The 25,104-nt window shown below is 39.4% G+C and overlaps 1 protein-coding gene across 15 annotated transcripts in view; it reads left to right on the top strand.

Annotated features, from left to right (window-relative positions):
- PHC3 (polyhomeotic homolog 3) overlaps window positions 5,092-25,104 on the top strand; it is a 91,946-nt gene continuing 71,933 nt past the window's right edge. For 11 of the 15 annotated variants that reach the window (XR_002337748.1, XR_002337749.1, XM_021069777.1 and 8 more), the window contains exons 1-4: window positions 5,092-5,187; window positions 7,872-8,037; window positions 12,433-12,588; window positions 13,975-14,052. Coding sequence is in view for 13 of the 15 variants with exons in the window: in XM_021069777.1 (XP_020925436.1) it covers window positions 5,174-5,187; window positions 7,872-8,037; window positions 12,433-12,588; window positions 13,975-14,052 (414 nt within the window). In the remaining 2 variants the exon portion in view is untranslated. The other 4 variants (XM_021069778.1, XM_021069780.1, XM_021069779.1 and 1 more) reach the window with 4 other exon arrangements.

The following is a 25,104-nucleotide window of genomic DNA, read 5'->3' as shown; positions in this document are numbered from 1 at the left end:
AAAAGCCCAAGTGGAAGCCACTAGAACTGCCTCTGCCTGGGGAAGTAGTAAGCCAAAAACAATATTGTATACCTGGAGGGATTGCAAAGGTTTGTGCCACTATATTCCCATTCAACTTGGCTGTTAAGTCTGGGCAGAAGAAGTAGCTGGATTTTGCTGAATGACAGTGGGTGACAGCTTAACCAGGTGGTGACTCCAATTGCGCTGCTGTACCAGATGTGGTTTTATTGGTTGAGCAAATTAATACACCCCCTGATACCTGGTATGCAGTTATTGATCTGACAAATCCCTTTTTCTTGATACCTATCAAAATAGACCACTGGAAGCAGTTTGTTTTCAGCTGGCAAGCCCAACTGAAATCCTACATCAGGGCTAAATAAACCCTCCAGCCCTATGTCATAAATAGCTACATCAGGGCTAAATCAGCTCTCCAGCCCTATGTCAATAAATAACTCCCAAGAGTTCCCGTCGTGGCTCAGTGGTTAATGAATCCGACTAGGAACCACGAAGTTTCGGGTTTGATCCCTGGTCTTGCTCAAGGGGTTAAGGATCCGGCATTGCCATGAGCTGTGGTATAGATTCCAGACGAGGCTTGGATCCTGAGTTGCTGTGGCTGTGGCGTAGGCCAGCGGCTACAGCTCCGATTTGATCCTTAGCCTGGGAACCTCCATGTGCCATAGGAGTGGCCCAAGAAATGGCAAAAAAAAAAACAAAAACAAAAACAAAAAAAAACAATAAATAGCTCCCAAGAATCTTTTTTTTTTTTTTTTTTTTTTTTTTATCTCTTTTAGGGTCGCACCTGTGGCATATGGAGGTTCCCAGGCCAGGGGTCCAATTGGAGCTGTAGCCGCTGGCCTAAACCATAGCCACAGCAATGCGTGATCTGAGCGGGGTCTGTGACCTACACCACAGCTCACAGCAATGCTAGATCCTTAGCCCACTGAACGAGGCCAGAGGTCAAACCTGCATCCTCATGGATGCTAGTCAGGTTCGTTAACCATTGAGCCATGATGGGAACTCCAGCTCCCAAGAATCTTGATCACCTTTTTCTTCCATAACATATGGCACTGGTCCATTACGTCATCAATGTAATCAACATCAATGTCATCAATGTTATGCTGACCTGACGTAGCGAGCAAAAAGTAGTGACTACTCTAGACTTATTGGTAGGATATTTGCATACAAGAGGGTGAGGAATAAATCTGACAAAAATTCAGTGAAATTTCTTCTTCTATGTCAGTGAAATTTCTAGGGGTCTAGTGGTATGTTGCATCTGCCCTTCCTACAAACAAAGAAGCATAACACCCATTGGGCCTCTTTGGACTTTGGAGGCAATATATTCCTCATTTGGTGTGTTACTCCATCCCAAACAGCAGTGGCAGCTAGGGGTGCTGTTTGGATCCATTGGCAGGTCCCTATGGGTGAATTATAGCACAGGCACTTAGGATTTTGGAACAAAGCCCTGACATACTCTGCAGCTAACTACCTTCCTTTTGAGAATCAGCTCTTGAGCTGCTACTGGGCCTTAGTAGAGACTGAATGTTTATTCACTATGGGTCACCAAGTTGCCATACAATCAGAGCTGCCCCTGAAGAACTGAGTGTTATCTGATCCACCAGGCCATAAAGTTGGGTGCATAAAGAAACATTCCATCATCAAATGTTAGAGCTGAGCAGGTCTTGAGTTGCATGAAGAAGGGGCCCAAATGCCCACAGTTCCCATTCCCACTACACTGCTTTCTCCCTCCTCTATGTGAAGATACAGTGAGAAAGTGGCTGTCTGCAACCAGGAAGCGGGCCCTCACCAGATATTGAGTCTTCCTGAACCTTGAGCCTAGACTTCTCAGCCTCCAAAACAATGAGAAAGAAATGTTACTTTAAACTCCCCAGTCCATGGTATCTGTTATAGCAGCCCAAAATGACCAAGACAGAACAACAGTTCACCAAACCTGATCTAGTTGAGAATGCCACCGTCCAATAGAACTTTCTGTAATGATGGAAATGGTGTACATCTGCACCCTATAAAATAGTTGCCACTAGCCACGCATGGCTATTGAGCATATGAAGTGCGATGAGAGCAACTAAAGGACACAATTTTTTTTTTTTTTTTTTTTTTTGGTCTTTTTCTAGGGCCACACTCGTGGCATATGGAGGTTTCTAAGCAAGGGGTCTAATTGGAGCTGTAGCCTCTGGCCTACACCACAGCCAAAGTAATGCCAGATCGGAGCTGTGTCCATGACCTACACCACAGCTCACAGCAATGCCGGATCCTTAACCCACTGAGCAAGGCCAGGGATCAAACCTGCAACCTCATGGTTCCTAGTCGGAGTCGTTAATCACTGAGCTATGACGGGAACTCCTAAAGAACAAAAATTTTAATCCAGTTTTCCTTTCCATTGCTGGAGCCCTTTATCATTTCTCTAAGGATTAATACAGTTTCTCAACTAGTTTCCCTGTCTCCAGTTTCACTTTCCTCCAATCCATCCTTGCTAGAGGGATTTTTCTAAAATCAAACAGGATGCTAGCACTTCTACAAATAAACATTTCCTGGAAAATCTAGAAAGAAGGTCAACCTGTTAGCATGACATAAATCTTTTCCAGAGGGAATCATAAAGAAGCAAAACACCTTCCCCTGTTTCATCAGATAAGTGATGATACATTTCTTTTTTTTTTTTAGGGCTGCACCCCAGGCTAGGGGTCAAATCAGAGCTACAGCTGCTGGCCTATGACACAGCCACAGCAACGCAGGATCTGAGCTGCATCTTTGAACTATACCACAGCTCTAGGCAATGCTGGATCCTTAACCCACTGAAATAGGCCAGGGATCGAACCTGCAACCTCATGGTTCCTAGTCAGATTTGTTTAAGCTGCACCATGACGGGAACTCCCCATGATACATTTCTTGAAAGTGGTCATATTTCATCATATTTTGTCCCCTCTAACACTTCACACAGTGGCTTGCTGAATGAGCAGTGAAGAAAATTTGGCTTTGGTCATGGAAAGATTAAGTTAGAACCCATTTTTGGTACATTTTAGCAAAGTCACCATAGGCATCTAATCACCTTGAGCCTCACTATACTTCCGCGCTAAATGAGAATGATAACTAGTTTTGTTGCGAAGATCAAATGAGTTTGTGGAAATCCTCTGCTTTTAGGAAAAGGCTATACAAATGCTGGTTGTTATATTGGGTTTTGAAATCTTTCTGAAAAGCAGTACTGATCTGACTTTACCCAATATATGTTCTGACTTTGAAAGCCAGTCTGCATGTGATGACAATAGAGATATAGGCCTTAGACGTTGAAAGGAAAGAGGGATGAAAAGGAATATTTTGGCTCATTTATTCTAAACATTCCCTTGAATTATGCATTTTTCACATTTAGGTCTAAGACTGCTTTCTTCAATTTTGTTTTACTAAACAAAAATTTTAGCAATACCAATAGACAGTTGATTCTTGAGAGTTGAATGACAATGGCATCATGAGCAAGTCAGAAAAGAAGAAAAAGTAGTATTTTATCTTTAAACATCTAGGAATTCCCATCGTGGCTCAGTGGTTAATGAATCTGACTAGGAACCACGAGGTTTTGGGTTCGATCCCTGGTCTTGCTCAGTGGGTTAAGGATCTGGCATTGCCATGAGCTGTGGTGTAGGTTGCAGACGTGGCTTGGATCTAGCATTGCTGTGGCTCTGTTGTAGGCCGGCGGCCACAGCTCTGATTAGACCCCTAGCCATATGCCACGGGAGCAGCCCTAGAAAAGGCAAAAAGACAAAATTAAAAAAAAAAAGCATCTATAGAGACTTTTCAAGGAGACTTTCTCAGTGCGTTCTCTTAGGAGTAGTAGGAAGGGCTTTGCTTTCAGATAGGAAAATAAGGTAAAGGAACAATGTCATCAAATGGTGAAAAGTGGTAAAGGGACAATATAGCTCATAAAGGAAGTGGTCTTTTCCCTTCCCTAAGTATATTGTGGATTTCCAAGATTAAGTATACTTTTTAGTAGATTGTACTACATTTTAAAATGAATTTGTATCATGAATTCATTATTCAGTTCTTGAAATTCAACTCCACCATCTTAATAAATGCAAAAAGAAGACATTGCTAATGGAATCCCCATTGTGGCTCAATGGGCTAAGGACCTGATGTTGTCTTTGCAAGGATGCAGATTCCATCCCTGGCCTCACCCACTGGGTTAAGGATCCAGCCTTGCCACAAGATGGCAGATGCAGGTTGGATCCAGTGTAGCCATGGCTGAGGCATAGGCCTCAGCTGAAGTTCTGATTTGACCCCTAGCCTGGGAACTTCCAGGCGCAGCTGTAAAAAGGGAAAACAAAACAAAACACACAAACAAAAAACCAAAACATTCCTTGTGATTGGTATGCTTTTTTTGGTGAAGGACAGTAAAGATTTATCATTCCTTAAACTTAAGTTTTCCAAAGCACTTAATGGGTATGTTTCAGAACATTTGGATTGTGAGGATAGCTCTATAAAACCCACTTAACTCTACAGATTAAGACTTGTTGGAAGACACGGACTTGTTTCACTTATCTTTACATGTTTGTCTCATCCTGCCTCAGAGTAATTGCCATCTATGCAGAGTGTAATAAACTACATTAGCACACTGGTGGACATTTCTGCTTGTTGCCTGCAGTATGGAAGCTTGTAATGCCCACTAAGCGCCCACTAAATTCATGTCAAAGATATGAATGATATTCACATGGTAGTCAGGATGATTCCTTAACTGGCCACCTCACGGGGGTCAGGAACACTGAGTTCAAGGCTTCGCATCCAATCATCGGCTTATTATTCTCTTCCACCTCACCTCTTTGCAGTTTGCCTATGCTTTGGTATATTTTAGATGTCCTTAAAATTTTTAATTTAACCGTCTAATCAGAACTTTTCATAACCTGGTTACAGATTCCTCTTCAAAAGGAGAAAGACCCTGGGCAAGAGAAAGCGAGTGTTTGTAGGTGAAACACCGGTATCTAAATTGGGGAAACCTGGTCAATTCCCAGAGCTGGCAAGGGTTGACTTGGGAGGGGGTAATTGGAAGACGAGGACTCCACGTGACTTCGGGGGCCAGAGGCTGAGCTGACCCCGCCCTTTCGCCCTCCGCTGCCGCCGCCGCCGCGGCCGCCAGGGGGGCGCATGCGCAGCTTGTGTTAGTGATGGAGGAGAGAAGATGGCGGAAGCGGAGTGAGTGACTTGCTGGTGACTGATGTCGTAACCGGGGGGCGAGTGGGGGCAGCGACACATCCCCCAAGGGGAAAGCTCAGGGCCTTTTCGCGGGCACTGCGGAGAAAGGGGGACGTGAGAGCTTCTTTATCGTGGAAGAGCGCGCTTCGCTCTTGTAGGGGGACGGAGGCGAACTGTAAGGGTCCAGCTGCCTCAGGCGGGAGCACCCCTTCCGCCGTCTGGTCCGGGATCTGCGGGGCCTTGAGCAGTGGGTTATCCCTCGGACCCCAACCGTTAGGGTCTTTCGGAAGATGAGCCCGGGTGGGCTCCTCAAGCGCTGTCATCTCTGCAAGTGGGCCCCGCGGGCAGCCTTGTTACGGCTGCCCGCGCCGGGGGCCCGCGGAGGCTGGGTAGGGCTGGGCGGGCACTGCCAGGCCTCCTTCGCGCTCTCCTCCTTCCCGCCCCGGCGCCACTCCGCTCCTCCTCAGTGGGAGAACCAGCGACTTGGGTCTGTTCGCCACCCTTCTCCCGGGAGGCTTGGAGGAGGTGTCCCAGCGCCGGCTTTAAGGAGGCGCGGGCTGTTGCTGTTCTGGCGAGCCTGAAAATACTCTGGAAGGAAAGCTCTTCTTTCCCTCGGGTCTCTGGCTGCAGTGTTGATGCCGCCCTAGAGGGCTACATTCTTGTGTGGTGTGATGGTATGCTTAGTTAGCGACTCAAACTTAGTGTTTCCTGGGTAGGCCGCTTGTGCAGCAGAACTGCCGTTTGTGTTCTGCAGGCAATGCTATGCATAGACGATGGAGTTACCAAAATTGCTCTTTTGTGCCTGGTCTCCAAATGAAGTGCAGTGGTTTGGCCGGTTATACCCACCGATATTTAGACTTGTGCCTAGAATTTGGATTCTCTGTGACCATTTTTGGTTAGTTACAGAACTGCTTACCCTCAGGTTTGGGGTTGAGGACGTGGCTGAGCAGAATAGTACTGTAAAGAGAATTTAAGCTGGCTTTTTGCATATCGTTGCTTCGTGGTTCAGAAGTGTTACTACAGGTAATAATTTGGTAAAAAGTTTATCTCCCACCCTATCTGTATGATGTTGAATAGTTAACCATGCGATGCTGTGATTTGATGATTGGAAGGCAATTTGAAAAACTACCAAAACCCCTTAAAAGTCAGAGAAGCGTAAAGATATATGTCATCTATTAATCAAAAAAAATTAGTAAGTGAAGAGTTGCCCCCCCCTCACTTTTCCTCTTATTAAATCAGGATTTTGTAACATTCGATTCCTGGAAGAGCACATAAGTACTATTTATATACATGATATAAGAACAAAGAAAATTTGTATATAAAAGAACACCATATGGGAATAATGCATGCGTACACAATTAGCGCCAAATTCCTTTGTCTTTTCACAAAGTGGAAAGTGTTCTTCATATAGTTTAGTCAATGCTGCTCATGTGAGGTGGGTCAGATTTTGTTTCTCAGAAGAAAAACACAAGGCAGATAAAACTGTATTCTCAAGTGTGCTTTTCCTCATTGTGGTGCATTTCTGACACTACAAAAAGTACTGTAATTCTAGTTTCTGACAGTATTAAGGCCTTCAGAGTTGATTTGAAATATAATTTTTGAATTTATTCAAATACAGATTTTGTATTTAGTGGAATTTTGTACCACAACAGTGAAATGTGTTCGTAATGTTGGAGGGAAAAGAATCAGTATGGTACAAAACTGCACTTTACTGTCTATACATGAGGAGAGTGACATAATTATGCTGCTTTCAAAATTTGAAGCAATTTTTTTGTGAAAAAGAGTTTTTTAAGAAGGTGGGGAAATTGTTTTCAGCTGCTTCTCATATTTATCCAGTCAGAGTAGATTATAATTCAGAGTTGTTAGATTTAGTAAGGACAGTTTTGTAGATGAATAAGGGGGAAAGCTGTGTGAGTTATTGAAAAATTATTATTTTTCAGATTTATAATGATTTTTTTTTCCTTTATAGCTGGTTTACAGTGTCAATTTTCTACTAAAAAATTATTTTTTAAACTTATTTTCTAAGAGAACTTATTTTCCTTTTTGGCCATGCCATCAACATGTGGAAGTTCCCAGGCTGGGGAATTGAACCCATGCTGCAGCTGCACCCTGTGGCACAACTGAGGCAACACTGGATCCTTAATCCCTCTGTTCCACAAGGGAACTTGCTAAGAGAACTTATTTTTAAAGTATATATGGTAACTAAAACCTAAGCTGATTAAGATAAACTAGCACAAGTGCATAGGCATCCTACTTTAATGTATAGATAATAACTTTAATTTGTAATTAGTATGGTCAAAAGAATACAAAGATATTTTGATAGTCTGATATTGCTTAAGGTTTAATTTTTCTAGGTAGTTTAAGTATCCTCTCATCACCTGCTTTGGTTTTAAAACATTTGTCTTCCTTCAACAATAAAAAGCTAAACTTTAGGTCAGGCTTTTTGTCTCAGTTACATATCCTGAATCATATGAATTAAAATTTAATAGATATGGACTGATAAATATATATATTTGTGAAGTGTTTTTGCCTTCTAAGTGTTTATGGTGACTGTGTGCTCTCTTTTTTTTATGAAGGCCTTATTAGAAATTTAGACTGTTGCTTAATATTTCTTAGAATAATTATTCTTTAAACACAATAAGATAACACTTTTGCCAATACAAACCCTTTGTGTTATCTGCTAGATTTAAGGACCACAGCACAGCTATGGATAGTGAACCAAACTCTGGAACATCTTCGGTGTCAACAACAACCAGTAGCACCACCACCACCACCATCACCACTTCCTCTTCTCGAATGCAGCAACCGCAGATTTCTGTCTATAGTGGCTCAGACCGACATGCTGTGCAGGTATTTCTGTTACCATGATGGGTATGCTAAAACTTAGGATGTCATACTTTTTACTTAAGCCACATGAACCTGAGTTACATGATACCCTCTAAATGAGTACAGTTAAAATTATTAATGTTTAAAATAACCAACAAGGTTATTTGATAATCACACTATTGAGTGAGCTTACATTTGTTAGCATGTAGCTTATAAAACACTATGTCAGGAAAATTATAAATTGGAAGGTCTGTAGATGCTGCTCTTACATGAAGACACTCAGCTGAGACCTCCAGCATGTAGAATGGCTCTAGGTTTTTCTGGGTTATTTTATATTTGAACCCAGAATATGGACTTAGGGAGATCTGTTCAGCTCTGTAGAGATGGTAAGAGGTTCATTTTAAACCCAAGTGGCTTAAGAACTAAGCAGGAAGATTCATTCAATAACTTTAAAGGGAGGGGCAGAGGAGGAAGGTACTATTTAATTAAGAAAAGTCTTAGGCTCTTCACTTAGGTGAGAAAATAGAGTTTACTCAGTTAACCTTTATAATAACGGAGGTTGAGGCATATGGTATTGAGTAAAAAAGGGCGTGGGCATTGTAATCTGATGTGCTCTTTGTTTGAATTCCATTTTCTTGATCAATAGTAGCTGTGTAGCCTTGGGTGAGAGGCATAATCTCCTTGAACCTCAGGAAAGTATAAAACGAGGATGAGACAATGTACCTAATTAGTCATGAGAATGAAAGGAAGCATCTAGAATTATGTGGGACATATTATATATACTTAGCAATTGCTAATATTTATTGAACAATTGCTATGTGCCAAGCATTTGATAAATGTTTTGTAAGTATTATCTGCATTTAACAGATGGGAACACTGATGTTTTAAATTGGCTAAATAACTTTCCTAAGCTCTCATAACTAGTTGGTACTCTGGCTTTAGAGTTGTGCCCTTAACCACTCTGAGTTCTTATTTTTTCCATTATGCTTGTTTTCTCTCTCAGATCTGCGTAATTGCCTTCCACCCTGAAAAAAACTTAGCTGTTTATGATGTAGTCCTCTCCATGATCCATTTTTCTAGAGTGGAGATCCCAGCATATTGGCTATTTAGCTGTTTCGTGGTTAGGATTCTGAAGTTACTGAAGTTAGAATCAGAATTGTTGGAGACCCAGTCAGTTCAGCAAAAATTTAAACTGGAATGAAGAGTGTGTTTTTAGTGTTCTTCACCTTTCTCTGAGGCAAAGGATATAGGGAGGAGTATGTAGATTCTTGAGCATACAGATGATGTGATATTTTAAATGCCATTTTGTTCTCTAGTTTTTACTTAAGCTGGACATGTTAAAAAAAAAAGTGTTACTGGAGAGTGTAGATATAGATATAGCTCACAAATAACACTAACTCTGATTCTTATGAGATCATAGAATTGCTTCCCTTAAAATGTAATCAAATCAATATTTATGGAGCTGCTTAAGTAGTTCTTTAATACCTTTCAGCTTTCTTTTTCAGTCCTGTGAATCCACTCACCTTGATCCCTTAGAGGAACAAAATAAGAACAACGTGCTGTATCTTTAACTTGTATTTAAAGAGTCTCTCTCCCACTGAATGAAATATGCTGACAATAGGAAAAATTATTATGACAGAAATATGTGCCAAATAGGTTATTTTTTAAGTTTGATTTTAGAATTTTATCATGGAATTAGAAGAACATATATAGATTCACCTGACCACACAGACATATTGTTATGATTCTAAATCACTCAATTCTGGTCTCTAGTCTTCTGCAACTAGAAGTCAAAAGCCTACATTGATTTTACGACAGGGGTCCTTAGCAGGTATAGCAGTCTGTTATTGGGGAAATGAGATATGAATACATGAAGGTAGATAACACAAAGAAATAAGCTTTCTTCGAATCTGGATAAAGCTTTCTGGTAAAGGTGTCCTGACTCAGATTCTCAAGCTGTAGGATTATGGCTGTATTACTCCCTTAGCTCTTTGAAAACTCTGGTTTGATGCTGAGATTTAGGGTGCTGTTTCAGAGTCACCTTGAGCATGATGTGACTTTGGGATGTGATCCAGAGGCCTGGTGTAGTCTGACTTACCATTGGACAGATAAAGGACTTTCCTCTTTTATTAGAATACTTGACTTTTCTACATTTATCAAGTTATGATGTTCAGGCTCATATTGTACATTTTGCTAATAAATAGTTACAGGAGTTTCGTCGTGGTGCAGTGGAAATGAATCTGACTCGGAACCATGAGGTTGTGGGTTGGATCCCTCGCCTTGCTCAGGGTTAAGGATCCAGCGTTGCTGTAAGCTGTGGTATAGGTTGCAGACGTGGCTTGGATCTGGTGTTGCTGTGGCTGTGGTGTAGGCCGGCAGCTGTAGCTCTGATTTAACCCCTAGCCTGGGAACCTCCATATGCTGCAGGTGCGGCCCTAAAAGGCAAAAAAACAAAAACAAAAACACAGTAATTAACACTTTTTCAGGATTTATTTTTTAAATAAGAATAGTTCTGTGTTGAAACAATTGAAATAAGGAATCTGACATTTAAAAAACAGTTAAGGAGTTCCCTGGTGGCTCAGCAATTTAGGGATCTGGTGGTGTTACTGCTGTAGCTTAGGTTGCTTCTGTGGCTCGGGTTCAGTCCCTGGCCTAGGGACTTCGACATGCTGTGGTTGTGGCCAAAAAGATTTTTAAAAAGTGATTATTTTGTGATTTCTAAAAAAGAAATAGATTTATAATTTTACATGGTTATTAATAAACTGAAAGATTTTTCAGACAAAAGTACAAACAAGAAGGCAAAAACCACTTTTAATCTAGCAACCCATCAGTAATCTTTTAATGTTTTCCTGAATATTTTTTGAAATATTTAATATGAATGGTAGCTTACTCTACACATTATTTAGTGACCTCTTTTTTTTACCTAATGATGTATTTGGGAATTTTTTTTTTTGTTGTTAATATAGATATATCTGCTCTGTTCAATATAGTAGCCACTTGCTGCATGCGGCTATTTTACATTTAAGTTATAATTAAAATTCAGTAAAATTAAAAACTCAATGCCCTCGTTGCACTAGCCACCTTGGAAGTGCTCAGTAGATATGTGTGGCTGGTGGCTACTGTATTGGATGACACTGATCTACGTTATTATTTCTAATGGCTGTAGGGTATACATATTCTCACTATATCCAGGCAGTGAATTCTACCAAGTTTTATCCAAAAACAGTTATATCAATTTACGTTCTTACTAACAGTGTATGTAGCAGTAGTAGTATTCTTTTAAATCTTTATCCATTGGAAAGTTGGGAAATAGTCTCTCTCTCTCTTTTTTTTTTTTTTTTTTTTTGCCTTTTTAGGGCTGCATTCGTGGCATATAGAGGTTCCCAGGCTTGGGGTCAAATTGGAGCTGTGGCTGCTGGCCTACAGCACAGCCACAGCAACACAGGATCCGAGCTGCATCTGTGACCTACACCACAGTTCCCAGGAACGCCAAATCCTTAACCCACTGAGGCCAGGGATCCAACCTGCAACCTCATAGTTCCTAGAAGGATTCATTTCCGATGCGCCACCATGGGAACTCCAACAGTCTCATGTTTTAATTGGTTAGGTTTTGACACAACTAATGAGATTGAAAATCTTTTCAAATGCTTACTTGGCCCTTTTACTTTTTGCGAATTGCCTTTATTGAGTAACTGATTTCTACGGATTAGTAAATCCTAGTGATAGGTAACCAGGAGAGAACTATGTTAATAAGTTTGATGACATTGAATATTTTTAATATTATTATTTGTCTTTTTAGGGCTGCACTCGAGGCATATGGAGGTTCCCAGGCTTGGGGTCAAGTTGGAGCTGTAGCTGCTGGCCTACACCACAGCTGCAGCAATGCAGGATCCGAGCCACATCTGCGACCTACACCACAGCTCACAGCAATGCCAGATCCTTAACCACTGAGCAAGGCCAGGGATTGAACCTGTGTCCTCATGGATGCTAGTCAGATTCGTTTCCCCTGAGCCATGACACAAACTCCTTTTTTGTTTTTTGTTTGATGAAATTGAATATTAAAGTAGTGAAGTTTTGTTTTACTTATTTTTTTTTTTTTTAGTTTTGCTTTTTAAGGCCACACTTGTGCATATGGACCCACGCTAGGGGACTAATCAGAGCTGCAGCTGCCAGCTTATATTACAGCCACAGCAACATGGGATCCAAGCCACGTCTGTGACCTATACCACAGCTCATGGTGATGCCAGATCCCCAGCCCAATAGTGGGGCCAGGATATGAACCTGAATCCTCATGGATATTAGTTGGGTTCATTACTGCTGAACTCCAAGTAGTGAAATTTTAAACTGCTTTTTTAGTGCTTTATTTTATGGTTAAGATTAAGATTGTGGTTTGACATTGGTTCAATTGACTTATCACAGGTAATTCAACAGGCTTTGCATCGCCCTCCCAGCTCAGCTGCTCAGTATCTTCAGCAAATGTATGCCGCCCAGCAGCAGCACTTAATGTTACACACAGCAGCTCTCCAGCAACAGCACTTAAGCAGCTCCCAGCTTCAGAGTCTTGCTGCTGTTCAGGTGAGACTGAAATGAATTAAGAACTTATGAGACCAAAGTTAACGTTACCTGTAGATAATTACTGAAATTAAATACATTGGGTAGAATTTCAGAGCTCTCAGGTGTCCTGTGATTATTTTTTCTTAAGGAAATAGGCTGCCAAATAGAAGTTAGCTTAAAAAAATGGTTGTGCTTTATGTGTTACTCTGTTGCTAACTTTTGTCTCTCTGCTTTTTTTTTTTTTTTTGGTCTTTTTGCTATTTCTTGGGCCACTCCCGCAGCATACGGAGGTTCCCAGGCTAGGGGTCGAATTGGAGCTATAGCTGCCAGCCTACGCCAGAGCCACAGCAACTCGGGATCCGAGCCGCGTCTGCGACCTACACCACAGCTCACGGCAACGCCGGATGGTTAACCCACTGAGCAAGGGCAGGGACGGAACCCGCAACCTCATGGTTCCTAGTTGGATTCATTAACCACTGCGCCACGACGGGAACTCCTTGTCTCTCTGCTTTTTATCTACATTGCAGATGTGCTATACTGGTGTCTTGGTTTTGTGTATAAAATTCTAGGTTCCACAGTGAATAATTAAGGTTACATGAATTGTATTTACATTTTTTACAAAAAAGTAGATTTTAAATTTACATAAGTAATTTATACTCATTAAAAAAATCAAACTATAAAATCGTTTATCAGAGGTAAAATATAGAGGTGTTCTTTTTCCACAGCCACTGTTATTTTCCACTCTTCCAAGGTGGCCACTAGCAGTTTAATATGTATCCCTCTGGAAATTTTCTGTATAAAGATATGTATAGGCACTTTTATAAAATCCAGTAGTGATTTGTACTGCAAATAGGATGATTTTATGATTAAGTGCTTACATTTTTAAAAAGATCTTCATTATTGTTATACTGTCTATTTAGATAAAACTATATATGAGATTTACTCTTAAATCTCCTAACTAGAGGAGGACCTGAACCTGAAAAAGGTTTATTTCTGTTTTAAACACATCCCGGCTGTTGCTTCTTCTCGGTAGTGTAATTTTAAATAACATCGTTTTCATGATATGAGTTTGGAAACTGAAACCCACTGGCACTTGATATAGCTCTAGTTTCCTTTTCATAACATTGGAGTGGTGATTTCATTTTGAAGAAGACAAAGACCTGTAGAGTAAAACCGATAATGAGTGAAGCTCTTAAAATGAGATTAGCTTTTGGATCTTCTGTTTTCACGTTTCAGTGTTTTCCTTTTTTCTTAATCTGTTTAACCAAAGCTTAATCCATATTGACTGACTGTAAAATGAATTGGTTCATAAATATTTTTACTTTTATTGTGGTTTTGTGGTATGGTACCAGAAAGTTTTTAAGTTTGGGCTTTTATAGACATATTATAAAGACCTTATTATTTTAGGCAAGTTTGTCCAGTGGAAGACCACCTACATCTCCCACAGGAAGTGTTACGCAACAATCAAGTATGTCCCAGACATCAGTAAGTGCCCTAAATTTTTTCCCAGTTTAAAAATTTTTAATTATTGCTTTACAGACGTGAACTGTTAATACATATAAAGCCATTATTGTATATCTTTTTTTTTGTTATTGTATATCTTTTGAATTCTCTTTAAGTAACAAGTGTCTAGAAACAGGAAAGATAAATTTCAAGAATTCAGAACTAATGTCAAAATTCTCAAAAATCTGAGTCTTAAAAATGTTTTTATATTATTTCTTATACATGTTTTCTTACTGATTAATTCTGATCTGCTATTCTAAATGATTTCGGTTTTCCGTGTGTATTGAAAGTGTGAAGTATATAATGCAGGGGTTTAATCCATGCATTTACTGTGATATACTAAAGCATGTCATGTCCTTGGTAGACATGTAAATGTTTCTAGCTTTTTCTTTGCAATTCACATTTTAGAAATTTTACTTTTCAGCTTATGCTTATTTGAGTTATCTGGGGCAAACGTGTAAGTTTTCATGTCTCTTTCTCTTTTTTTCCCTTCATTTTTGTGAAAAAAGTTATTTGCGGGCTATAGTATCCTAGATTAACTTTTTGAAAAATATTTTCAAGTTACTGCTATACTATCTCTGGCTTGCTTTGTTGCTGCTGTCATTTTTACTTTTGGTCTCTCTGCCTATGTCCTCTGGCTGCTCTAAAAGTTTTCCCTTCATCACTTGTTTTAGCCAATTTAATTGTGACATGTTATAAATTTCTGCATATTCTCTGCTTATGATTTGTTGAACTTCTTGGTCTGTGGATTTATAATCTTTATCAAGTTTTAAAAGTTTTGGCTATTTTTTTCAAAAAATTTTTATAAATTTCCATTCAAGATAGTATGATTTTTTTTTTTTGAGGAAGGAATAAAAGAAAGGTGATTTGCTGTATTGCATATATACTGGGAAATAGTGCAAAGCTTCCCATATTTACAGGTATGGTAATACTTGTTTTGATATAACTTCAATTGCAAGACTAACAAATTTCTGTATACTCTTTACTCAGATTCACCAATTATTAACATTTTGGCTTATTGCTTTATCATTCTTTCTGTCTACATATATACATATATACATTCATTCTTTCTGTCTGCATATATGCATTTATCTTTTTACCCATTGGTGGGTAAGTTTAGACATGTTTCTTTATTCCTAAATACCCCCCTCCCACCCTTTGGCTGTAGCCAGGGCATGTGGAAGGTCCTGGGCCAAGGATCAAACCCTGTGCCATAGCAGTGCCGGATCCTCAACCCAGGCCAACAGGGAACTCCCATAAATACTTTGATTAAATATTTCTTAAGAACAAAGTTGTTCTTTTTGAAGCCACATGAAACCTGTGAAATTCAAGAAATTTGACATTGATGTAGTATAGCCCATATTCAGATTTCATCAGTTGTCCCACATTTCTCAACTTCATCACCACAGACATTATGAACCAGATAATTCTTTCTTGTAGGGGGCTATCCTTTGTGTTATAGGATGTTAAGCCACATCTCTAGCTTAGATGATGTGCCCTCCTGCTTTCCCCAGTTTGATCTCAAAAATGTCTGTAAGCACTGCCAGATGTTTCCTGAGGGGCCACATTGTCTCTTGTTGAAAATCATTAAGATAACCTAATAATGTCCTTTCTAGCTATTTTTTCCTGATCCAGAATGGTAATACTTTGACGCTTCGTAAAATTGACTCCAATAGAGTATATAGATTGCTAAGAAATTGAAGATAAACTTGTGCTGTATTTCTTTAGCTAAGGGTGTGGTCTTTGCTAACTGAGTACATGTGTGGTGAGTGTATAAGCTATTTTGGGGTATTGATCTGATATTTTAAATTAAAACATTCTATTTTTAGCATGGAAGTATTCTGAAACATGAATAAAATCAGTTAAAAAAATTACTTGTAACTTCAAAATGTTAGGCTAAAGAAAATAAAAAATTTAAGTAATGTAATTTAGACCTAAGCATTAATGCTATAGTTGTGGTTATTGATGTCAGATAATGTCTTTAATTAGTACATTGGGAAGGTCACCTTGCTGTACAGTAGAAATTTGGCAGAACACTGTAAGCCAGTTATAATGGAAAAAAATAAAAATCACTAAAAAGAAAAAAATACATTGGGAAGAACTGGTAAGCATTTTGTGGGCCGTTAAAAAAATTATAAATTTTTTATTCTCTGAAGTACTGGACTAGCATTAGGTTATGTATGTATAAGGGATAAGTGTTCTGAAATTTTTTCCCTTTGCATTATTAAAAGGTATCCTTTTAAACTATTTTTCTTTCATTATGATTTTATGTATGTGACTTTTTACAGTCACAGTTCTAGTGATTGTGCTTATTTTTTATGACTGTTGGTGCTAGTTTCATAAACCAGGTAGACCTGTGTGTTGAAGGATGCCAGAACCTGTGACTGGCTGGTGGGGGAAAAGAAGTAAGTAGGGAGAACAGATGCCTAGAAAAAAAACAAAGGAATAATAACATGCATTTGTTTTGTTTTCTGTCTCAGCTGAGCAATAGCTCAAGTATGTTGACTGGTCCAAATTATGATACCCCAGGTAGCTTAGTAAATTTAGGTCAGGTTCCAAAGGAAGAGCAGAGTGTGGCAGCAGAAATCTCTAGGTAGTGATAATAATGAGTTGTCAGGTGGCAGTCTAGTAGTTTTCAGAGTTTTGGTTATTTTGAGATAGGTTTCTGATACAGTGAAAGCCATAGGGAAGGGTCCAGCCTCCAGCAGATAAAAGGGATGCAAGATGAGTTGTCAAATATTAGCCGTATAGATTGGGGTTTGGAGTAGGAGTGGAATGCCAATGAGAAAATAGAATATTATATTAAAAAAAATGAAGACAAGGAGTTTCCATTGTGGCTCATCAATAATGAACTTGACTAGCATCCATGAGGATTCAGGTTCAGTCCTTGGCCTCGCTCAGTGGGTCAAGGATCTGGCATTGCTGGGAGTTGTGGTGTAGGTTGCAGATGTGCCTTGGATCCCAAGTTGCTGTGGCTGTGGTATAGGCCAGCAGCTGCAGCTCCAATTTGACCCCTACTCTGAGAACTTCCATGTGTGGCCCCAAAAGCAAAAAAAACTAAAAAAAAGGTCAGAAGTCCAGTCATACTACCTGGGGAAACTATGTATGTGGAAAAGACAATTGTTAATTGAATGTATAGGTGATTAGTGGGTCTCAGCATCCTCATTAGAACAGAAAGACTAATTCTAGACTTTTACCAATAGTAAGAGTGGTGATTTTATAGTTGATTGGCTCGAAAACTAGTTGGGACAGAGTTTTTAGGTTGATAGCTTTGTACTTCAACTTAATGTGACTAAGATTTAGTTAAATTTGATTTGTTGAAATGAAATTTAAATCAATTTAAAACTCTTACACAAAAAAGTATCAACAAAATGGTTGAAAATATATTTATAACATATATGTCACCCAGCTTATGTTTATGAAATACCAAGGACTCTATTATATTAGTAAGATAATGAGAATTCACAAAGGACTTGCATTGGTAATTTAAAAAAAAAACTACTTTGGCTTTTAAAAACAAAAATATATATTTACCATATTAGTAATAAAGAAATATATGTAATGACAATGATAAACTGTTTTCACTTGACAAATTACAAAACAAGGAAAAACAATAACCATTGTTGGCAAGCATGGTACATTCATACACTGTTGGTGGGAATGTAATTGGTACACCTTTTCTGGAGGGTTATTTGGCAGTGTGTATGAAAATTTAAACTATGCATGCCCTTTCTCATAGCACTCTAATTTTTAATGATGTCCTTTACTAAAAATGACAGATAATTGTAACATAGATAATTGTACAAATATGCATGGTTTGTAATGGTGGAAAATTATAAACAATACAGATGTTTGTTAATTGAGGATTAGATAACAATTATTAATTAACTATTAAGTAATTCATACAGTAGAATACTAGAGTTGCTAAAAAAAATGCTGTATGTGTGTCCATAAAGAGTCTTAGATTTTCGCTAGGTATTAGGTGAAAAAAGCAAGAATGTATAGTGTCGTCTCATTTAACTTATTTATTCAGGTTATTCTGTTTTTTTGGTTCTGAAATTTCCATTTGGTTCTTATCTATATCTTTTATTTCTTTTGCTGAAAGTTATTTTCCATTTGTTTCAGATGCGCTCATAATGATCGTACAGCTATAAAGTATTATTTAGTTATGATTAACATGTAATAAATTGCACATATAAAAAAATAAAATATTTGTTAGATAATTATAATATTTTCGTATTGATGTTGGTATCTATTGTCTTTTTCATGTGCTTCTGATTCTTGGTATGATGAATTTTGATTGAAACCTTGACATTTTGAATAGTATGTTATGTGAGTGTGGATCTTATTTAACTTGTCTGTTTTGGCTGGCTTCTGAAAGGAAGCATGTGCCACTTCCTTACTGTCAAATGGGGGTAGAAGTCCAGGTTCCCTACTTGGTTTCCATTGTTACCTGAAGGGATGCTCTTTGTAATTGCTAAGTTGGTGTGAGTTCTGGCTCTTCACTGGATCTCTACTGATGTCTCTCTGGCTAGGAGGGATAGGAGTGCTGTGTTACTGCTCTCCACTGATACTACAGGGATGGAGTAGGTTATTGTTGTACTCTGTTACTGCTTGGCTGGTATGAAAGTCTTGGCTCTCTACCTGGCCATCTTTGACACTAACCTGTTGGATTGTGGAATTGGAGTGTTTCATTACAGGGTTGAAGTCTAGGTCTTTGTGAGTGTGAATGTCATTGAGGGCCACAGTGTTTTCTGTGGTGTTCTGCTGGAGTAGAATTATTATCTAAGTTTTCTATGTTGCAAGGCTGTCTTTTTCCTTATCCTTGGCTAGAAAGAGCAGCCCATTGGAGCTTTATTTTGTCTGTACTCATTGGTGTTTCTGAGTTACTAAACTAACTTCTCTGGCTGTGTTGGGGTTATATGAGATTTTAAAAGAAAACCCAGGGAGCTCACAACCACATCATTCACTGGGTCCTGAGGTCCCAGCTAGTCTGCTTTTCTCCACTTTTTAGGGTCTTCTTACATTTGTTTTATATGTAACATCCAGGATTTTTAGTTGCCCTTATGGAGAGGAACAGGGAAAATATGTCTATTCCACCTTCCTGAAAACAGAGTTCTTATCATTTAACTTATTTTTTTTTTGTTTTATTTATTTTTTATTTATTTATTTTTTTTAATTTTTTTTTGCCATTTCTTGGGCCGCTCCTGTGGCATGTGGAGGTTCCCAGGCTAGGGGTCGAATCCGAGCTGTAGCCGCCGGGCTACATCAGGGCCACAGCAACGCGGGATCCAAGCTGGTCTGCGACCTACACCACAGCTCACGGCAACGCTGGATCGTTAACCCACTGAGCAAGGGCAGGGATCAAACCCAAACCTCATGGTTCCTAGTCGGATTCGTTAACCACTGCGCCACGACGGGAACTCCCATTTAACTTATTTTTTAAAAGTGATATCTATATATCTGTTTGGTTGTGTAGGAAGAAAATCTGTAATACACAAAACTGCTAATCTGTGGTTTACCTCTGAGGAAGTAGATTGAAGAGCTTCATTTTGTTAATTTTATGTTATCTAAATAAAACATCAATATACTTTTGTAGTCTAAGAGACAGAATACAAAAGTATAGAATAAAAGTGACATCCCCTTTGACTAGTCTCTTTTGCCCTGACAAAGTTCTATATGAAGCTTTCCTATCTTAGTACTGTGCATTTCTATACATAAATGTAAATAGATAGGTCTATGGTTAATTTTATTTCTTTTTATATAAGTGAAGTGCCATCATTCTGTATCTTTCTCATCTAAGTCTTTGGGCATTTTCAGCTTTGAAAGGATTACATGGCTAGAGATTGTAATCATGAGTCTCTAAATGACTCAAGGGCTCTTTGTATTTCATTCCCTTTCCCTTTCTTTGTTGTTTTTTTTGGCTCTAGAATCTACATTAATCTCAGATGTTTTGATTTCAGTTCACTGTACTGTTCTGTCAAAAAGAAAAAAACCTTATTTTTGATAGCTTTCTAGCTGTTGTGCCAGGCAAGATGAGATTTTGAAGCCCAGTTAGCTTTATGCCTTTATTCTTCACATATTTACTCATTTATTCAACAAGTATTTATTGAGCATTTTAACACCATTCTCGGTACTGGGAATATAGCAGTACAGCAGATGACATCTCAGTCCTTATGGAGCTATGGCTAGATGGGTAGTAAACTAGTATATCATGTCAGATGGTGGTAAATTCTATAGAGAAGAATAAAGCAAGGACTGGAAATGGGATGAGGGAACTTTCCGTCTTTTTTGTTTGTTTGTTTTTGCCTTTTCTAGGGCCACACCCGCGGCATATGGAGGTTCCCAGGTTAGGGATCTAATGGGAGCTGTAGCCGCCAGCCTACACCACAGCCACAGCAACTCCAGATCCGAGCCGCATCTGCAGCCTACACCACAGCTCATGGCAGCGCCGATCCTTAACTCACTGAGCAAGGCCAGGGATCGAACCTGCAACCTCATGGTTCCTAGTCAGATTCGTTGACCACTGAGCCACGACAGAACTCCAGAACTTGCTGTTTTAATTAGAGTAGTCAGGGAAAGCATTGCTAATAAGGATGGTCTTTGAAGAAAGGTGAGGGAGGCAATTATGCACAAGGAACAGAAAGGGCAGTGTGGCTGGAGTGGAATGAGAGAGTGGGAGTATGTTTAGAGATGGAATTAGGTAATTGTAATTTAATTGTGAGAAGATTATTAAACCTCTGGGTTTTACTCAGCATGAGTTGAGAAGTTATTGGAAAGCTGTTTTAGTAGGGATAGGACATGGTCTCACACAGGCTTTAACTTAACTCTAATGTTGAGAGTAGGTTCTAGGGAGCAATGATGGAAGCAGGGAGACCAGTTAAGAGGTCCTTGTAATAATCCAAGGGAGAGAGGCATTGGGGGTTTGGACTATAATGGTGACAGTAGATGTGTTAAAAAGTGGTTAGCCAGATTCTGAATATTTTTTTCTCCAATCTTTTATTATACAAATTTGGATGTTTTGTAAATAGAGCTAACACTATATGCTGATGGGTTGAATAAAAGTTGTGAATAAAGGTAAAGAGTCAAGGATAACTAGTATTTTGGCCTGAGCATCTAGAAGGATCTGCCAAAGCAGGTATGGAGAAGAAAATCAGGAGTTCAGTTTTTTTTAGATAAGATGTATGTTAGACACTCATCTGTAAATATTGAGTGGACATTGGATATGTGAGTTTGAAGTTCATATAAGGAGGTCTGGTGATTATCGATGACTTGTGAATCTCATTGAAAATTCAAGTCACAAAAAGCACATGTTGACTTTACCAATTGTGATATATTACGAAAGAATGGTAGAATGGAGGACATGAGTGACTTGGGTTCTAGTCTTAATGATGTGACTGGTGATGTGACTTAAGGCTAGTCATTTAACCTTCTAACACACCCCAGTTTTCTTTTTTTTTTTTTTTTTTCTTTTTGTCTTTTTAGAGTCACACCTGCGGTATATGGATGTTCCCAGGCTAGAGGTCTAATCGGAGCTACAGCTGCTGGCCACAGCCACAGCAATGCCAGATTGAGCTTCGTCTTCCACCTATACCACAGCTCACACTGGGTCCTTAATCCACTGAGTGAGGCCAGGGATCGAACCCGCAACCTCATGGCTCCTAGTCGGATTCGTTTCCGCTGAGCCACAATGGGAACTCCATCTGTTTTCTTTTATGTAAAATTAAGTTGCCTAGTTAGATGGTTTTTAGTCTTTTCATCCAGATGTCCCTGGGTCCAGCTTTTAGAATGTTCAATAGATGGTGCTATGCACTGAACTGCATGCCCTGAAATTCACATGTTGAAAAAGCCCTAAACCCCATGTGACTGAATTAGAAACAGGACCTTTAAGGAGGTGATTAAGGTTAAACGAAGTTATAAGTGCGGAGTCCTGATTCAGTAGCCTTGGTGTCTTCATAAGAGGAAGCGACATCAGAGGTCTCCCTCTCTCTGATAAGAGGACATGGTGAGAAGGTGGCCATCTGCCAGCTAACAGAGAGCTCTCACTAGAAACTGAATTGGCTGACACCTTAATCTTGGACTTCCTACGTGTAGAACTGTGAGGAATAATTTTTTTTTTTTTGTCTTTTTTTTGCCTTTTGTACGGCCGTTCCCGCAGCATATAGAGGTTCCCAGGCTAGGGGTCGAATCGGAGCTGTAGCTACTGGCCTGCGCCAGAGCCACAGCAGCGCAGGATCCGAGCTGCGTCTGCGACCTACACCACCGCTCATGGCAACGCCGGATCCTTAACCCACTGAGCAAGGGCAGGGATCGAACCCACAACCTCATGGTTCCTAGTCGGATTTGTTAACCACTGTGCCACAACGAGAACTCCGAGAAATAAATTTTTGTTGTAAAGCACTTTGTTATGGCAGCCTGAGCAGACTAAGGTAGGTGGGGCATCAAGCCTTACTGTAAACTTTATTTTTTTAGAGATGTGCCTGCAGCGCATGGAGATTCCCAGGCTAGGGGTTTAATCAGAGTTGTACCTACTGGCCTAACCCACAGCCACAGCATTGCAGGATACGAGCTGCGTATGCTACCCACACCACAGCTCACAGCAATGCTGGATCCTTAACCCACTGAGCAAGGTCAGAGATTGAACCTTTGTCCTCATGGTTCCTAGTAAGATTCGTTAACTGCTGAGCCACGATGGGAACTCCCTTTACTGTAAACTTCAGACAAAGGAGTTCTGTGATCTGTTTGAATCTGGGGGTTCTGAATAAGATAGTGTGTTAAGAAAGTATTCTATTAAAAAAGTTTGAGAACCAGTAGTCGAGATGTTAATCTAAGATTCTGCCAGAATTTCTGAAATAGTTTGTCTTTTGAAGAATAATGCCTATCACATAGTATGTGTGTGACATTGTTAAAAGATGAAATTTAATTATAATCAACTAGAATATGTAATACATAGTATTAATTTTAATTCTTGATTACTGCCAGTGGATAATCTTCAGATCATTTTAGGATATATTCTGATTGCCTGAAATGAAATTACAGGAGAGAGTCTAAATCCTGACCTCAGTGATGAGATTCTTCTGTTGATAATTAAGAGCAGGCAGCCAGTTTTCAGGTGTATCTGTCATCCCACACTGTGCTAGTTGCCCTGGGGGTGGGGTACACATAAGTCTTAAGTCTTTCCCTCAGCGATAGTAAGAGACATTTGAACAACTGTGCCTAGACATATCAAACGGTAAACAACATAACGGTATATAATCAAGTGATGGATGCCATGAGAGTTAACAGAAAAGAGATCTTTGGGAATTGGAGTAGTTGGGGAAGGCTTCTTGCATGGGACTTAAACTGAGCTTTAAAAAAATACATGAAGTTTGCAGAGAAGAGAACTCATCCCGAGCTTATGATCCTGAAATAGCAGAGCTTAGTTTCAGGGATTCATTCCTCAGTGGGATTCAGTGTTAGTCTCCCCCCCTCCCCTTATTTTTTTTTTTCCTATTTAGGGCCGCACCCATGGCATAATATGGAGGCTCCCAGGCTAGGGGTTGAATTGGAGCTGTAGCTGCTGGCCTACACCACAGCCACAGCAATGCCAGATCTGAGTTGTGTCTGCAACCTACACCACAGCTCACAGCAACACCGGATCCTTAACCCACTGAGCAAGGCCAGGGATCAAACCTGTGTCCTTATGGATACTAGTCAGGTTCGTTTCCACTGAGCCACTACGGGAACTCCATGTGCCAGTATTTCCTTATTGAATGCTTTCTTGGTGCCAAGATGGTTTTAGGTGCCAAGGATCCAAAGTGAATAGAGGGTGAGATTACAGTGCATATAGGATATAGACATGTAGATAGAGGACACTGTGATAACAGTTTTGTTTTACTGGAGTATCTTCTAATAATTTGCTTGTAAAAGGTATGTAGATAATAAATTTGGAATCTTTGTAGGCCTAAAAATTGCCTCCTCAGACTGTTAATTATTTGTATATAAATTCTATATTGAAAATAATTTTTCTGGAGTTCCTGCTATAGCACAGCAGAATTGGCGGCATCTCTGCAGCTGTAAGACACAGGCTTGATCCTTAGCCTGGCACAGCGGGTTCAAGGATCTGTTGCTGCAGCTGTGGTATAGCTTGCAGTTGTGGCTCAGATCTGATCACTGGCCCAGGAACTCCTTATGCTATATAGGTGGCCAAAAAGGAAAAAAGAAAATAATTTTTCTTAGGAAACTTGAAAGCAAGGACCATTATTTTTAAAGTTAAAGTGTTACCAAAGAAAAGGCTGATTTTTGTCTATTTATTATTCCTCTGGTGTAATTGGAATTTTTTATCTTTAGTTTTTTAGGTTTGCTTGTTGTCTTTTGTTTTTCTGGCATTTCATGAGGCTGTCTCAGTGTCATTGTGCAGGACTTTTTTTAGACTCTTTTAGCATGAAACAGTGTTCTTGTTTATGAAATTAAAGACGTTTTAACAGAAATTTTCTTTTTTTTTCTCTGTTCTCTTTTTCTGGAGCTCTTTTGTTAGATGTTGGTCTTTCTGGATTGATCCTTTATTTTAGCTTTTTACTCATTTTCTCTGTTATGATGTATATTTCCTTGCCTTTTTTTTTTTTTAACCCTTTTACACTTAAAAAATTTTTAGTTCATTCTTTGCATTTTCAATTTCTAAGAGCACTTTCTAATTCTTTTTACATAATATCCTATTTTTTTCTTATTTAACTGTTGTGATACCTGTTTTCGTTGTTGTTTTTTTTTGTTTGTTTGTTTTTTTGCTTTTTTAGGGCTGCACCCATGGCATATGGAGGTTTCCAGGCTAGGGGTCAAATTGGAGCTGTAGCTGCTGGCCTACGCCACAGCCACAGCATTGCAGGATCTGAGCTGTATCTGTGACCCACACCACAGCTCATGGCAATGCCAGATCCTTAACCCACTGAGTAATGCCAGGGATTGAACCTGCGTCCTCATGGATCCTAGTTAGATTCGTTTTTGCTGTGCCACAACGGGAACTCCTGATACTTATCAGTTTGTAACATTCTTTTTTTC

Source organism: Sus scrofa, chromosome 13 (assembly GCF_000003025.6).
Source record: "Sus scrofa isolate TJ Tabasco breed Duroc chromosome 13, Sscrofa11.1, whole genome shotgun sequence".
Classification (NCBI taxonomy): Eukaryota; Metazoa; Chordata; class Mammalia; order Artiodactyla; family Suidae; genus Sus; species Sus scrofa.
The sequence above is the reverse complement of the archived record's forward strand: the minus strand, read 5'-3'. Positions and strand labels throughout refer to the sequence as shown.